General features: G+C 38.3%; 2 protein-coding genes across 2 annotated transcripts; both read left to right on the forward strand.

Annotated features, from left to right (window-relative positions):
- The first annotated feature begins 336 nt into the window (after window positions 1-336).
- On the forward strand, window positions 337-3,275 carry LOC129659905 (trace amine-associated receptor 8-like). Its single transcript, XM_055591433.1, has 2 exons — window positions 337-731; window positions 3,180-3,275. The coding sequence occupies exons 1-2, from the start codon at window positions 337-339 to the stop codon at window positions 3,190-3,192; spliced, it is 408 nt and encodes a 135-aa protein (XP_055447408.1). The 3' UTR covers window positions 3,193-3,275.
- A 5,933-nt stretch (window positions 3,276-9,208) lies between these two features.
- On the forward strand, window positions 9,209-10,284 carry LOC129619426 (trace amine-associated receptor 7a-like). The gene has a single exon (XM_055534669.1). It carries the CDS (start codon window positions 9,253-9,255, stop codon window positions 10,282-10,284), a length of 1,032 nt encoding a protein of 343 aa, XP_055390644.1. The 5' UTR covers window positions 9,209-9,252.
- Window positions 10,285-15,497: the final 5,213 nt, after the last annotated feature.

The following is a 15,497-nucleotide window of genomic DNA, read 5'->3' on the forward strand; positions in this document are numbered from 1 at the left end:
GCATTAACTATCTAGGAAATTTAGATATTATGAAAATATATAGAAATATATGTATTTCTATATTTCTATTATATATTATATATAAATATATATACTTATATTATATTATATATGTTATAGAAATATTGTGTAAACAGATAAAGAATGTATTTCTGAGTTTTAAAAATTCTTTTAGTTTCTCTTGATAACAAAATGGGAAAAGGATGAAATGTGAGACAGTTTTTAAAAGCAGTACTAAAGTATGCAGTTTTATTTTATTTTATTTTTTTAAATTTTCAGAATTGAAGACCATTTTTCTGAAAAGCAGAAACACAGCAAGCATCCAACTGAAGAACCATGGCCAGCAATCCTTCCCAATTTGAAACCGTGCAGCTCTGCTATGAGAGTTCGAACAGATCTTGTATTAAATCTCCTTACTTGCCTGCATCTTGGGTGATTCTGTACACAGGGTTTAGCTTCGGGTCTTTATTGGCTATCTTTGGAAACTTCTTGGTGATGACTTCAGCCTTCAGTTCTTCACTTCAAGCAGCTGCATTCGCCAGCCAATTTCTTGATCGCCTCTCTGGCCTGCGCGGACTTTCTGGTGGGAGCGACCCTGATGCCCTTCAGCATGGTCAGGTCCGTGGAGAGCTGCTGGTACTTTGGAGCCCGATTTGTGCCCTTCACAGTTCCTGTGATGTGGCATTTTGTTACTCTTCTCTCTTCCACTTGTGCTTCATCTCCATTGACAGGTACGTTGTTGTTACTGACCCCCTGGTCTATCCCACCAAGTTCACGGGGTCGGTGTCAGGGGAATGCGTCAGCATCTCCTGGATCCTGCCCCTTGTGTACAGCGGAGCTGTGTTCTTCACAGGTGTTCACGAGAACAGGATAAAGGAATTAGTAAGTGCCCTCATCTGCACTGGAAGTTGTCAGCTTGTTATAAATCAATTTTGGATTTTGATAACCTTTCTATTATTTTTTGTACCTACTTTTATTATGATAATTCTGTGTAGTAATATATTTCTAGTGGCTAGACAACAGGCTATAAAGATTGAACATATTTCTAGCAAAGTAGAAGGATTATCAGGCATATACAAAACCAGAGTGACTAAGAGAGAGAAAAGCTCCTAAAACTCTAAGTATAGCATTTTTGGTGATAGCATTTTTGATCTCATGGTTACCGTATATGATTGATTCATTTATTGATTTTTTTGGGGGGCTTTATAACACCTTCATATGTTTATGAGCTATTTTGCTGGTTTGGTTATTTTAATTCTGCTCTAAATCCTTTGATTTATGCTTTATTTTACTCTTGGTTTAGGAAAGCAATAAAAGTTATCATAACAGGCCAAGTGTTAACAGACAGCTCATCAACCATAAACTTATTTTCTAAAGAGAGCAAATTTTCAAACTGAGGAATTTAATGATTTATTTAGAATTTCTCAGTAACTGTGGCATGCAATACATTGCATAAAATTGTTCCATTCAGCTGGGGAGGAGAAACGATACCTCAATTTCTGCAGCATCACCTTCACGCTCTTACTTTTTTGATGAGTGAACATTTTTAATCATTTGACAGAAATATATTCAATAAAAATATTTGACACAAGTTGATATTTTCTAGTTTCCTCAAATCTGCATGCTCCCTTGCTTTGTTGTTAATGATTTTCCTTTTCTGGGCCTCTCTTTCAGGTTGACCTTTCCTTTACTTTCAAAAGTTTCTTAGTTCCATGTCCCATGAACGTCTTGTATTCCCTGTCTTTTTTTCTGAACTCGGTTAACTTTATTCTCATTTTCAGAGGCTTGTATCTTGGAGAAAGGTCTTTTGGTCCTTGAGTGAAGTCAGGGACCTAAAGAGCTCCCTGAGTCATATACATCAGCCATTTCGGACTCAGGGCTGGACTTACATAATTTGGGGATTTCTGTAAATGTGGGAATAGTCATGAGCAGGTGGTGCTATTTCCACAACAGTGATTGTCTTTTTATGATTATTTTTCTCATCCCATCAAGTGTGTTATTTTACCTTCCAGTTATGACAGGGCAGTTTTTTTCTATAAACACTATCCAAAGTTTGTCCACTGTTTTCCTTTTAACTTTTTTTTAAATATTGGAGTAAAGCCAATTAACAAATGTGTGACAGTTTCAGGTTCACAGCAAAGTGACTTAGTCATACACATACATGTATTCATTCACCCCTGAAGTTCCCGCCCATCCAGGCTGCCATATAACATTGAGCAGAGTTCCCTGCACTATGCCCTATGTTCTTATTGGTTATCCTTTTAAAATAGAGCAATGTGTACATGTCGATCTCAAAAGATGTTTGCTTCTTTTAATTTAATGAAAATACGTTTTTTGTGTATATGTCTAGCATATATTTTTCTTACCTAATGAAAATAAACTGTAACAGTGTTGGTATATTTTAGGGTTGTTGTTGTTTAGTCTCTAAGTCGTGTCCAACTCTTATGCGACCCCATAGACTGTAGCCTGACTGACTCCTCTATCAGTGGAATTTTCCAGGCAAGAATACTGGAGCGGATTGCTTTTTTCTTCTCTAGGGGATCTTGCTGAACCAGGGATCAAACTCACGCCCTCTCCTTGGCAGGTAGATTCTTTATCACTAAGCCACCTGGGAAGCCCAATATTTTGGGGACTACATCTTAAAGTGATTAAAATATCTCAGGAATTATTATATCTTTCTGTATTAAAGTAGTTTAATATTGTTTTGCAGCATGTCTTTAAAGCTTCCAAGGTGAATCAGTGGTAAAGAATCCACCTGCCAAAGCAGGAGACTCAAGAGACGTGACTTTCATCCCTGGGTTGGGAAGATCCCCCACAGAAGGAAATGGCAATCCCCTCCAGTATTCTTGTCTGAAAAATCCTATGGACAGAGGAGCCTGGCAGGCTACGGTCCATGAGATTGCAAATAACTGGACATGACTGAACATGAGCATGTCTTTAAGATTCTTCAACTCTTCCTTCACTAAAGATTATGTGCTGCATGGTGGGCCTTTATTAATACATTAAGCCTGATTCTGCTTTACTCAACTTCCACACTGATATCACACACTTGAGATCCATTCTTATATATATTCCTTGGGTTTCTGTCCATATAGATGTGCAGAATCCTACATGCTTCAGTTTGGAGATGCATGTCTTCATGAGTCTCACTTTGTACTGTTCCCTTTGGGTCCTGCTAGGACTGGGTCCTGATGATAGGTAAGGAGATGAGGACAGGTGTGAGGGGACGCCCCGAGGAGGGTCCAGGTGCATTGTTACAGCAGCTACCTTGGAGGAGGACACCGCAGCTCCTTCAGAGAAAGGAAGACTGAAAGCGCCAGGCAGTGGCGGGAAGGGCTGCTGCTTCTGCCAGAGAAGACTTGACAGAATTAGAGGTCGGAGGTAACCAGTTTCATTAGGACCTGCCTTTATGTCACCATCCTAGTTTCAAGAATCTCTTTCCTTGCTAATCAATACCAGACTTTTAGTGAAAGAGGCTCTAGAAATTTGAGAATTCTATTTGCCTTGTAATTCAGGGCCCTACAGATTTCAGCTTGGAGTTTGGTTTTCAGAAACTCAGTTCTGTGACTCTAGGATATTCAGAGTTCTTTCAGAGCTTTTATCAAAGGTTTCGAGTCTCTTATATGAACGTTAAGCTGGCACTTTAAAGTCTTTAAGCTCATTTCCCTGCCAAGTTCTTCAGAGCAGTTAAAAGAAACTAATCAACACAAGACACTGCTTATTTTTACCAAAATGTTTAATGCAGCAAGAACCTTTGGCCACCCGGAGCCCTTTCTTCTGTAGGCACTCGATTACAGGTGTCTACAGATACTGAAGTGAAGTGAAGTGAAGTCACTCAGTCGTGTCCGACTCTTTGCGACCCCATGGACTGTAGCCCACCAGGCTCCGTGGTCCATGGGATTTTCCAAGCAAGAATACTGGAGTGGGTACTAGTTTGGATAAATGTTTTTCCGTATTTGACTTGATTCTATTCTCTTGATAACTTGTTTCTCGTTATATTTTGTTTCTCTATTGTTTCCTTCAGTTTTTTTTTTTAATTTTGCTAAAATAATACTTTTAGTTTGTTTTTTTTTCCCTCTTTTGGCTTCTTCTTTTTTTTTTTGTTTCATACATGATATTACACATGTTTCAATGCCATTCTCCCAAATCTTCCCACCCTCTCCCTCTCCAACAGAGTCCATAAGACTGTTCTATACATCAGTGTCTCTTTTGCTGTCTTGTACACAGGGTTATTGTTACCATCTTTCTAAATTCCATATATATGCGTTAGTATACTGTATTGGTGTTTTTCTTTCTGGTTTACTTCACTCTGTATAATAGGCTCCAGTTTCATCCACCTCATTAGAACTGATTCAAATGTGTTCTTTTGCTTCTTAACCATGGAAAGACAAAATATGCATTTGGCCAGGTAGGCTCAATATTATTAAAATGTACAATCCTTCAATGTTAGGAAACTATAGCAATTTAAAATTTAGAGGCTTTGCAACTATTTGAAAAGCATCTAAATTCATAAATCATTATTGTGTTTGTTGTTGTTCAGTCACTAAGTCCAACTCTTTGCAACCCCATGGACTACAGCACACCAGGCTTCCCTGTCCTTCACCATCTCCTGGAGTTTGTTCAGACCCATGATCCATGGAGTCAGTGATGCCATCCAACCATATTATCCTCTGTCACCCCCTCTCCTCCTGCCCTCAATCTTTTCCAGCATCAAGGTCTTTTCCAATGAGCCAGAAAACCATACATGATGTAATCAAATGGGGAAATGAGAAAATTTACTGTCCCAGTCAAATATTCCAGTGCCCCTCTTCATAAATGTTTTAAAGACTCAGTTTTATAACAGTGAACACTGCTGGGTGTTTTTTTTTTTTTTTTTTGCTTTTTTGACAAGGTGTTTTTAAAAGTTTTATAAAAAATAAAGACATAAGATGGCCAAAACAATTTTGGAAAATACAAAAAAGTAAAAGGTTTATACAACTTGGTTTTAAGACTTAAGGTAAAGTTTCAGTCAAGACAAAAGGGTTTTGACCTAAATATAGAAATAGAGATCAACAGAATAGAAGAGAACCCGGAAATAAATCCACACACATATGGTTGATTGATTTTTGACATGAACAAATATCGTTCACTGGAGAAAGATAGTCATTTCAAGAAATTCTGCTGGAATTACTGATTATCCTTATACTACTACTCATTCTCCTAATAAACCTCAGACCCCCTCCTCATAATATATTTAAAATTAATATGATGTGAGTCATAAAACACTAGCAGAAAAATTATAAAAATTCTAGAAGAAGCATAGAAGAAAATAGTTGTGACTGCATTAGACAATTTTCTTAGACAAGAAAAAAAACACTAGCCACTAAAAAATAGTAAGTTGGACTTCATTAAAAATAAAACCTTCTATTCTTCATTTTTTTATTATTTTAATTAATTTTATTTTTTTTTAAATTTTATTTTATTTTTAAACTTTACATAATTGTATTAATTTTGCCAAACATCAAAATGAATCCGCCACAGGTATACATGTGTTCCCCTATTCTTCAAAAGACACTCTCAGGAAACTATCCAAGAAACTAAAGTCAAATATTCAGTCAAATATTCAGAAGATATATGCCAAAGAACTTGTACCCAGTAAACTCAATAATAAGAAATTTTAGAACTCAAGTAAAAATGGACAAAATTTTTAATGGACATGTCACCAAAAGTGGATACATTAATGGCCAATAATAACATGAACAGGTTCTCGATACCACCATTCATTAAAGTAAAAGCATGAGATGTGACTATACACCATCTAGAATGGTTGAATTTAAAAACATGTCAATAGCAAGTGTTGAAGAAGACTTGAAGCATTTAGAACACTCATAAATTGCTGGTGGGAGTATAAAATGCTACAATTACTTTAGAAGATAGTTTGTATTTTCTTGTGCAGTTAAACATATATTTTCCATTCAGTTCAGTTCAGTCACTAAATCGTGTCCGACTCTTAGTGACCCCATGAATTGCACCACGCCAGGCCTCCCTGTCCATCACCAACTCCCGGAGTTCACCCAGACTCACGTCCATCGAGTCAGTGATGCCATCCAGCCATCTCATCCTCTGTCGTCCCCATCTCCTCTTGCCCCCAATCCCTCCCAGCATCAGAGTCTTTTCCAATGAGTCAACTCTTCGCATGAGGTGGCCAAAATACTGGAGTTTCAGCTTCAGCATCATTCCTTCCAAAGAAATCCCAGGGCTGATCTCCTTCAGAATGGACTGGTTAGATCTCCTTGCAGTGCAAGGGACTCTCAAGAGTCTTCTCCAACACCACAGTTCAAAAGCATCAATTCTTCGGCACTCAGCCTTCTTCACAGTCCAACTCTCACATCCATACATGACCACTGGAAAAACCATAGCCTTGACTAGACGAACCTTTGTTGGCAAAGTAATGTCTCAGCTTTTGAATATGCTATCTAGGTTGGTCATAACTTTCCTTCCAAGGAGTAAGCGTCTTTTAATTTCATGGCTGCAGTCACCATCTGCAGTGATTTTGGAGCCCCAAAAAAATCAAGTCTGACACTGTTTCCACTGTTTCCCCATCTATTTCCCATGAAGTGATGGGACCGGATGCCATGATCTTCATTTTCTGAATGTTGAGCTTTAAGCCAACTATTTCACTCTCCACTTTCACTTTCATCAAGAGGCTTTTTAGTTCCTCTTCACTTTCTGCCATAAGGGGGGTGTCATCTGAATATTTGAGGTTATTGCTATTTCTCCCAGCAATCTTGATTCCAGCTTGTGCTTCTTCCAGTCCAGCGTTTCTCATGATGTACTCTGCATATAAGTTAAATAAGCAGGGTGACAATATACAGCCTTGACGTACTCCTTTTCCTATTTGGAACCAGTCTGTTGTTCCATGTCCAGTTCTAACTGTTGCTTCTTGACCTGCATATAGGTTTCTCAAGAGGCAGATCAGGTGGTCTGGTATTCCCATCTTTTTCAGAATTTTCCACAGGTTATTGTGATCCACACAGTCAAAGGCTTTGGCATAGTCAATAAAGCAGAAATGGATGTTTTTCTGGAACTGTCTTGCTTTTTCCATGATCCAGGGGATGTTGGCAATTTGATCTCTGGTTCCCCTGCCTTTTCTAAAACCAGCTTGAACATCAGGAAGTTCATGGTTCACATATTGCTGAAGCCTGGCTTGGAGAATTTTGAGCATTACTTTACTAGCGTGTGAGATGAGTGCAAATGTGCAGTAGTTTGAGCATTCTTTGGCATTGCCTTTCTTTGGGATTGGAACGAAAACTGACCTTTTCCAGTCCTGTGGCCACTGCTGAGTTTTCCAAATTTGCTGGCATATTGAATGCAGCACTTTCACAGCATCATCTTTCAGGATTTGCAATAGCTCAACTGAAATTCCATCACCTCCACTAGCTTTGTTCGTAGTGATGCTTTCTAAGGCCCACTTGACTTCACATTCCAGGATGTCTGGCTCTAGGTCAGTGATCACACCATCGTGATAGGGCCAGCAATTTACCCAAAAGAAATGAAACACATGTCTATGCAGACAATTATATAGAGTATTCTCTAGAAACACCTAATAACAGCCCTAATGTGAACAAGAGTCCAAATGAATATCAAAATATATATGAATAAAACAATTGTGGTATGTTCCCACAATAGATCACTCCTTAGCAAATAATTGGGAATGCATTCCTTATGTACCAAATAAATGGATGAATATTGCACAAACAGTGAACTGAGGTGTTGGAAACAGTCTATTCTATACCTTGATTGCAGGGGTGGTTACATGGGTGGATACAGTTACCATAATTCCACAACCTGTTCATTTTAAAAGTGTGAAAATTTCAAATATAAACTACACCTCAGATTTAGAAAGCTGATTTTGTAAAATGACCAGAAGTCACTCATCAGAAAAAATTTTTTTTCAAGTCTAAGTTGAGCTCTGTTCTAGAGCTCTAAGAGAAGAATTTGTCAATGGTAAAATTCATAGTATAATATATGAATATTCACATTCCAAAAATACATTTTTCATATTATTTCTTTAATATATTCCCAACAGTTCCCATTTAGAAACAACAAAATTCCTCCCTCTCCAAAATAAAAACCTTAGCAGAACTGCTTTTATGATGTACTTACTCTTCCTTCATGTATTTCTATAAGGAAACATTTTTGATTCTCCACGTTCAGTTTTCCAAATCAGAATTATTAAAACTAAACCTGAAACAGTCTAGATTTTAATATAATTCTGTATTTAATCTCTTTACCCAAACTAAAACTGTAAGAGCTTAAGTACTTCTTTGAAAGACTTCTAGTGACAAATGGGAATCAACAACCAGTGGTCCTTACAAAATGAAAATTGAGTCACCCATAATTAGTAAGAATAAACAATACGGCTTTCAAAACTTGAGCAAATTTTTAAGGAGACTATTCCCATTTCTATTTCATGAAAAGGTCAAATGTCATCAGAAAATTAGTAGGGCATAAAATTATTTTTAGCATAAACACAATCATGATTTAAAATTTCCTTTATTTCTACACCTTCCACTATGGGGATACAGTCTTAAGTGTTTTGGGTATTAGAATCATTTGGCTCCTTTCCTGAGGGGATATAGTGTTTGGGGCATTATCCTTGCTCTGATAAATTAGGAAAAGGGTCCTATAAAATGTAGCATTTGAACAAGCATCATATAACAGCTTCTTGAAGATCAGCACTTCTCAGACATGAAGTACCAGGTAATGCAAAGGAATACATTTTTTTAATTTAAATAATTTAATGATTTAAGTTAACTGTCAATGCATTTGTAAGTGAATTATTTTACAAGACATGAATCACTTTCTAAACATGAAAGCAAGGATTTGGGGACTTCCCTAGTGGTCCAGTGGTTACAAATCTGTCTTGCAAGGCAGGCAATATGGGTTTGATCCCTAGTGGGAGAACTAAGATCCCACATGCTGCAGGGCAACTAAACCCACACACTGCAAGTACTGAGTCCACAAGCCACAACTAGAGAGTCCCTGCGTGCAACAAAAGATCCCACATGATGCAACTAAGATGCAATATAGCAAATAAATAATTTTTTAAAAAGAAAAAGACTGGCACTTACAAAGAAATGGAGACAGAATATGCTGGTAATTACTAACATATTGTATTTATCTTTTTTTCTTTTTTAAGGACTTTGAAAGCTGGAATGACATCCTGGGCCACAGAGGGTGACAGGTTTCCAGGTATCAAATCAGAGAATCATGAGCAGTGCGTCTCCTTCTGCTGCAGCTGTGCAGCTCTGCTACGAGCACCTGAACGGATCCTGTGTGAAAACCCCCTACTCACCAGGTCCCCGCCTCATCCTGTACACAGTGTTCATCTTTGGAGCTGTGCTGGCTGTGTTTGGAAACCTCTTGGTAATGATTTCCATTCTGCACTTCAAGCAGCTGCATTCTCCAGCCAATTTCTTGATCACCTCCCTGGCCTGTGCAGACTTCTTGGTGGGAGTGACTGTGATGCCCTTCAGCACAGTGAGGTCCGTGGAGAGCTGCTGGTACTTTGGGGAGAGTTACTGTCAACTCCACTCTTGTTTTAATGGGTCATTCTCTTACGCTTCCATCTACCACTTGTGCTTTATCTCTCTGGACAGGTACATTGCCGTCACTGAGCCCCTGGTCTATCCAACAAAGTTCACCGTGTCTGTTTCTGGCATGTGTATTGTCTTCTCTTGGCTCTTTCCCATTATTTATACTTTTTCCCTTCTTGGCACAGGAGCAAATGCAGCTGGACTGGAGGATCTAGTAAGTGCTCTCACCTGTGTGGGAGGCTGTCAAATTGCAGTGAATCAAAATTGGGTATTGGTGAATTTTCTATTATTTTTCATCCCCACCCTTGTGATGATAGTTCTTTACTCCAAAATTTTCCTTATTGCTAAACAACAGGCTAGAAAAATTGAGAGTCTGAGCAATAAGCCTGGGCGATGCTCAGACAGCTTCCAAGACAGAGCGGCCAAGAGGGAGAGAAAGGCAGCGAGAACACTGGGCGTCGCAGTGCTAGCGTTTCTGGTCTCCTGGCTGCCTTACTTCCTGGATTCCATCATTGATGCCTTCCTAGGTTTCATCACTCCCACATATGTTTATGAAATATTGGTTTGGATTGCTTATTATAACTCAGCTATGAACCCCTTGATTTATGCTTTCTTTTATCCTTGGTTTCGAAAAGCCATCAAACTCATCATCACAGGCAAAGTCTTGAGAGAGAATTCCTCAACAATAAATTTGTTTTCTGAGTAGGTTCTGGTCTTAGTTTGGGAGAACTGAAAATAGACTCACATTAGACGGATAATGAAGAGAAAAAAGTTGAGTGTAAAAGTGCAATTTTTGCAATGTAAAATAACTAAATTGTAGTTCAACCCTGACCCAGATGCTTAAATTCAAGCTCATAATTCTTTGGTAAATATAACATCAAAATCTATTTGTAATGGGGACAGCACAGCTTTGGAGCCAGAAATGCCTGGATGGCAATATTCATTCTGCTGTTGAACACTTGGGTGATCTTAGGTGATCTTGAGTGGCTTGGCTCTTTCTGAAATTCATGGTATTTCTCTGGATAATAACCTCTCTGTTGTAGTAGTCATGACCAAATTTAGGAGAATACAAGTGAAGGACCTAATATATATTTGTTAATATAAATCCTTGTTTCAATTACCTTATATTAGTTCAATCTCTGTCTAAATCTTCTGTTTCTTCCTTTGTATTATTTTTCTATTAAAATGTAAATACCACTTAGTGACGTGGAGCCTCCTTGCTCGGGGAGGGCAAAGCAGTGGGTCTGCACTGTTAGGTGTTGAGATTTATGATTCCCGCATTGTGGTTTCAGAGTCAGGGAATATAAATCAAGTGATTACTCTGTTAACTATAATATCAATTCAGTTATGTACAATGGGAAAGATAATTTGCATCATAGCATTTATTTATTCAGTGAGCTTCTTCCTTATTAGTAAGTCTGCTCATAAAATTATATTAGAGTTTAGAGCCAGTTAGCAGATGTTTAAAGCAGGGTTTTAAGACTGTAATTCATTATGTTACTTTATTTTCAGATTAATTTATTCCATACTCATTTAGTTGTACAGTGTTCTAAAAGTAATTTGCAGTGGATTTTGAGGATACACTTGAAAGCATAGCTTAAAAGTGTGCTCAAAAGAAGAAAGAAAACTGAAGTGAAGGGCATAGAATGAAGCCAAGACAGAGGCTGTGAAAGGCATTTTCTTATGTCCCACAAACTCAGTTCTAAGGCAAAAAAAAAAAAAAAAAAAAAAGGAAATGAATTAGTTCTGCAACTAACAGTGGATAAATCAAGCCAATTATTTCAGAGAATTATTCTTGATACTAAGACTGGAGGGTTCTGTGTGTCAATTAGACATCAAAATTTTAAAATCAGATTATGATATCTTTGGGGCAGGAGAGAATATACATCAAAGTATTCTTGCTATATTTTAAAAATTTCTAGCTTGATGTAAATCAGCATTACCTATTAGTACATTATTTCTGACTACCATTACACAAATACTTTGAATTGGTAAACATTTCTAGAAATAGTGTATTATTCCTAATTATACTGTTTATGGAGAAGGAGATGGCAACCCACTCCAGTATTCTTGCCTAGGAAATACCATGGACAGAGGACCCTGGTGGGCTCCATGGGGTCACAAAGGGTCGGACACGACTTAGTGACTGAACATACTATTTCTATCTAATTTTACAGATAATTAAAGGCACCCTAGCCTGTATGGTAGCAGTTTATACACAATTTTTCAGTTCTAACACAGTGTAATAAATTTATTTTGATTACTGTGGTTTCAATATAGTAATTTTCCTATATAATCTTGTTTTGCAAGCTACTGATGGAATGCAATTTATTTTTCGAGGCAGGAGAAGAAAATTTAAGCATAACATACTCTCTGCCCATTTTGTTGTTCAGTCACATTGGCAGGCAGATTCTTTACCACTGAGCCATCTGGGAAGTCCATTTCATATATAGAAATTGTGTGTAGGTCAATCTCAGTCTTCCAGTTTATCCCTCCACCACTTATACCCTGGTATTATAAATTGTTTTCTATGTCTGTAACTTTATAAAATACCACTTTTACTATTAAAAAGACTAATGTATCAGGATGGTGGTTCTTAGAAACATGGGGTTCAGAAATAATAAAGATGGTGAAAAATTCAAGGAACCCACAGATAATTTCTGAGTGTTAACCCTGCCAACCGAGGACATGGCAAAAAACAACAACAGCAGCAAGGACAATCATATATACGTTGCAATAATTTCATAAAAGAAAAGTGTGCTTTACTTTGGGAGGAATCTAGCTCCTCACTTTATGGAGATCTAGGGGTCTGTCCAGGTTTTACACAGAAGAAGCTTCAGGTCTCCCACCCCATCCTGCTTCTGACTACAGCCAGACTTCTATCTCTCCCTCTTTCCCTCTTTCTATACTTTTGGTGTAATATTTCTTTCTCATTAAGTTTCTCTATGCTAAAAAAAAGGTCTGAAAACCCCAACTATAGTTTCACTCATTTCCTATTTTCTTTCTCTGAGTATATATTCTACTTGCTGTTGTTGTTTTTAGTTGTAAGTCGTGTCCGACACTTTTACAACCGCATGCACTATAGCCCACCAGGCTCCTCTGTCTAAGGGATTTCTCAGGTAAGAACACTGGAGCGGGTTGCCAATTCTTTCTCCAGGGGAGCTTCGTATCCCAGAGATAGAACCCACATCTCCTGCATTAGCAGGCAGATTCTTTCCCACTGAGCCACAAGGAAGCCCATATATTACATTAAAGGTCTACAATATTGCAGCAGCATTTTGGGTTTATTCTGTTGGTAGGAACTTTACTGTCTCCACCTGCCTGTCTAGGTGGTCACTACTCTCTCACACAATACTGTCTTTCATCTTTGTAATACTTCTCACAATTTTTATTCATACATCCATTTATCTGCTTACTTGTTGAAGGTTTGTTCTCCTTTCAAGACTGAAAGTGTCATAAAGAAAGGGGTCATATTTGTTTTGTTCATTTCTTTGTACCCAGCTCCTGGCACTCAGTAAATATGCCTTGGATTAAAGAATTAATTATTGAATAAATTTAAAATAATGGAGGGCGATAAAGTTATTTCTGTACCCCAAATGACAAGTGTTACTTGTAATACTTGTAATCATATGATACTTCTTTTTTGCCTAGAATCATGGTTCTAAGTAAGGCAGATCCACTGATATATTGGGTTCAGACAGTAAAGAATCCATCTGCAATGAGGGAGACCTGGGTTCAGTCCCAGGGTTGGGAAGATCCCCTGGAGAAGGAAACGGCTACCCACTGCAGTATTCTGGCCTGGAGAATTCCATGGACAGAGGAGCCTGGCATGGACAGAGGTGTCCATGTGGTTGCCAAGAGTCAGACACGACTGTGCTCATTTCACTCATTCCCTCTCTGATACAATTGCCCCTCAGAGGACACTTCTCAGTGTCTGGAGATATTTTTGGCTTTCACAATTAAGGGGATTTTCCTGGCACCTAGTAGCAAGAATGCTGCTAGATGTCCTTCAATGTACAGGACAGATCCCACAACAAAACTTATCAGAACTCAAATGTCAATAGTGCTGAAGCTGAGAAAGCCTGCTGCTGCTGCTGCTGCTGCTGCTAAGTCGCTTCAGTCGTGGCTAACTCTGTGCGACCCCATAGATGGCAGCCCACCAGGCTCCGCTGTCCCTGGGATTTTCCAGGCAAGAGAACTGGCGTGGGTTGCCATTACCTTCTCCAATGCATAAAAGTGAAAAGTGAAAGTGAAGTCGCTCAGTCGTGTTGCTCTTCGCGACCCCATGGACTGCAGCCCACCAGGCTCCTCCGTCCATGGGATTTTCCAGGTGAGAGTACTAGAATGAGTTGCCATTGCCTTCTCCGTGAGAAAGCCTAGCCTAAATCTTTGTCAATTTAAGTAACTGATTATTTTACAAAATCAAACTCTCAGAATACATTAGGAAGAATCTAAGAGATCATTAAGAATATTTTGTGTGTGTGTGATTAGGAGTCAGATAGCCAGATGAATTAATAATAATTCCTATGGCACAATTCAAAAGAACAAGTCCAGATATATCTTCCAAATCAGTGGCCCTACAGTGGCCCTACAGTCCAGATATATCTTCAAAATCAGTGGCTCCTCTGTCCATGGAATTCTCCAGGCCAGAATACTGGAGTGGGTAGCCGTTTCCTTCTCTAGGGGATCTTCCCAACCCTGGGATTGAACCCAGGTCTCCTTCATTGCAGATGGATTCTTTACTGTCTGAACCCAATATATCAGTGGATCTGCCTTACTTAGAACCATGATTCTAGGCAAAAAAAAGTATCATATGATCGAGTCTGGAATCCTGCTTGAAGAAGGCTGGATAATACTTTCTTTTGCTCTGCTCTGTCCCGACATTCCAAGGGTGGGAAATTACCAAGAAATGTATTGCTATGTTTCCGTTTTCTGTTCATTATTCCTTAGTTGACATTTTTTAGCACAAGGGACAGAAATCACTTGGATTCACAAACGAATGTGAATCATTTGGAGGGTTTATGTGTGGACTTCTCACGTGGATGAGGAGACATTACAGATTCACTTCCAATGATGTCTTGAGAAGAGAACACATCTTTTCTCTAAGAGCACCGAGAGTCATAGTAGTTCAGAAAAGTGGACATGTCTAAATACCATGGTTTTTTTTTTTTTAATGTTTTCCTGAAATGTAATTCATCCATCTCAAGTTGCTCACACTGTATGCTACCTTTTATGTTTGTTAGTAGCCAGTGCACAGGCAAAAAATAATTCTTACTGGGAGAGAAAGGCTAAGTATTGACTCGCAGTGCCTGTACCTTATGATACCTCTGTAACAAAAATCCAATAAGGCGGTCACAGCAGGACTAAAAATAGGGGAAACATCCAAATGTTTGAAGAAAAAAACTCTTGAGCTCAAGAAACATAATGATTTCTTTCCGTCTACTAACCCTGGGGTTCTTTATTTCTTTGTTTTCTAGTTGCTTTAGGTGTAGAGTTAGGTTATTTATTTGACTTTTTTCTTGTTTCTTGAGGTATGCCTGTATTGCTATGAACTTTCCCCTTAGGACTGCTTTTACAGTGTCCCACAGGTTTTGGGTTGTTGTGTTTTCATTTTCATTCGTTTCTATGCAAATTTTGATTTCTTTTCTGATTTCTTCTGTGATTTGTTGGTTATTTAGCAGCGTGTTGTTCAGCCTCCATATGTTGGAATTTTTAACAGTTTTTCTCCTGTAATTGAGATCTAATCTTACTGCATTTTGGTCAGAAAAGATGCTTGGAATGATTTCAATTTTTTTGAATTTACCAAGGCTAGATTTATGGCCCAGGATGTGATCTATCCTGGAAAAGGTTCCATGTGCTCTTGAGAAAAAGGTGAAATTCATTGTTTGGGGGTGAAAATTAGGGCAGAAATAAATGCAA

The sequence above is a fragment of the Bubalus kerabau genome, chromosome 9 (genome assembly GCF_029407905.1).
Source record: "Bubalus kerabau isolate K-KA32 ecotype Philippines breed swamp buffalo chromosome 9, PCC_UOA_SB_1v2, whole genome shotgun sequence".
NCBI lineage: Eukaryota > Metazoa > Chordata > Mammalia > Artiodactyla > Bovidae > Bubalus > Bubalus kerabau.

Coding starts and splice junctions, on each gene's coding strand:
- LOC129659905 (XM_055591433.1), top strand. CDS start 337: ATGGCCAGCAATCCTTCCCAATTTGAAACCGTGCAGCTCTGCTATGAG.
- LOC129619426 (XM_055534669.1), top strand. CDS start 9,253: ATGAGCAGTGCGTCTCCTTCTGCTGCAGCTGTGCAGCTCTGCTACGAG.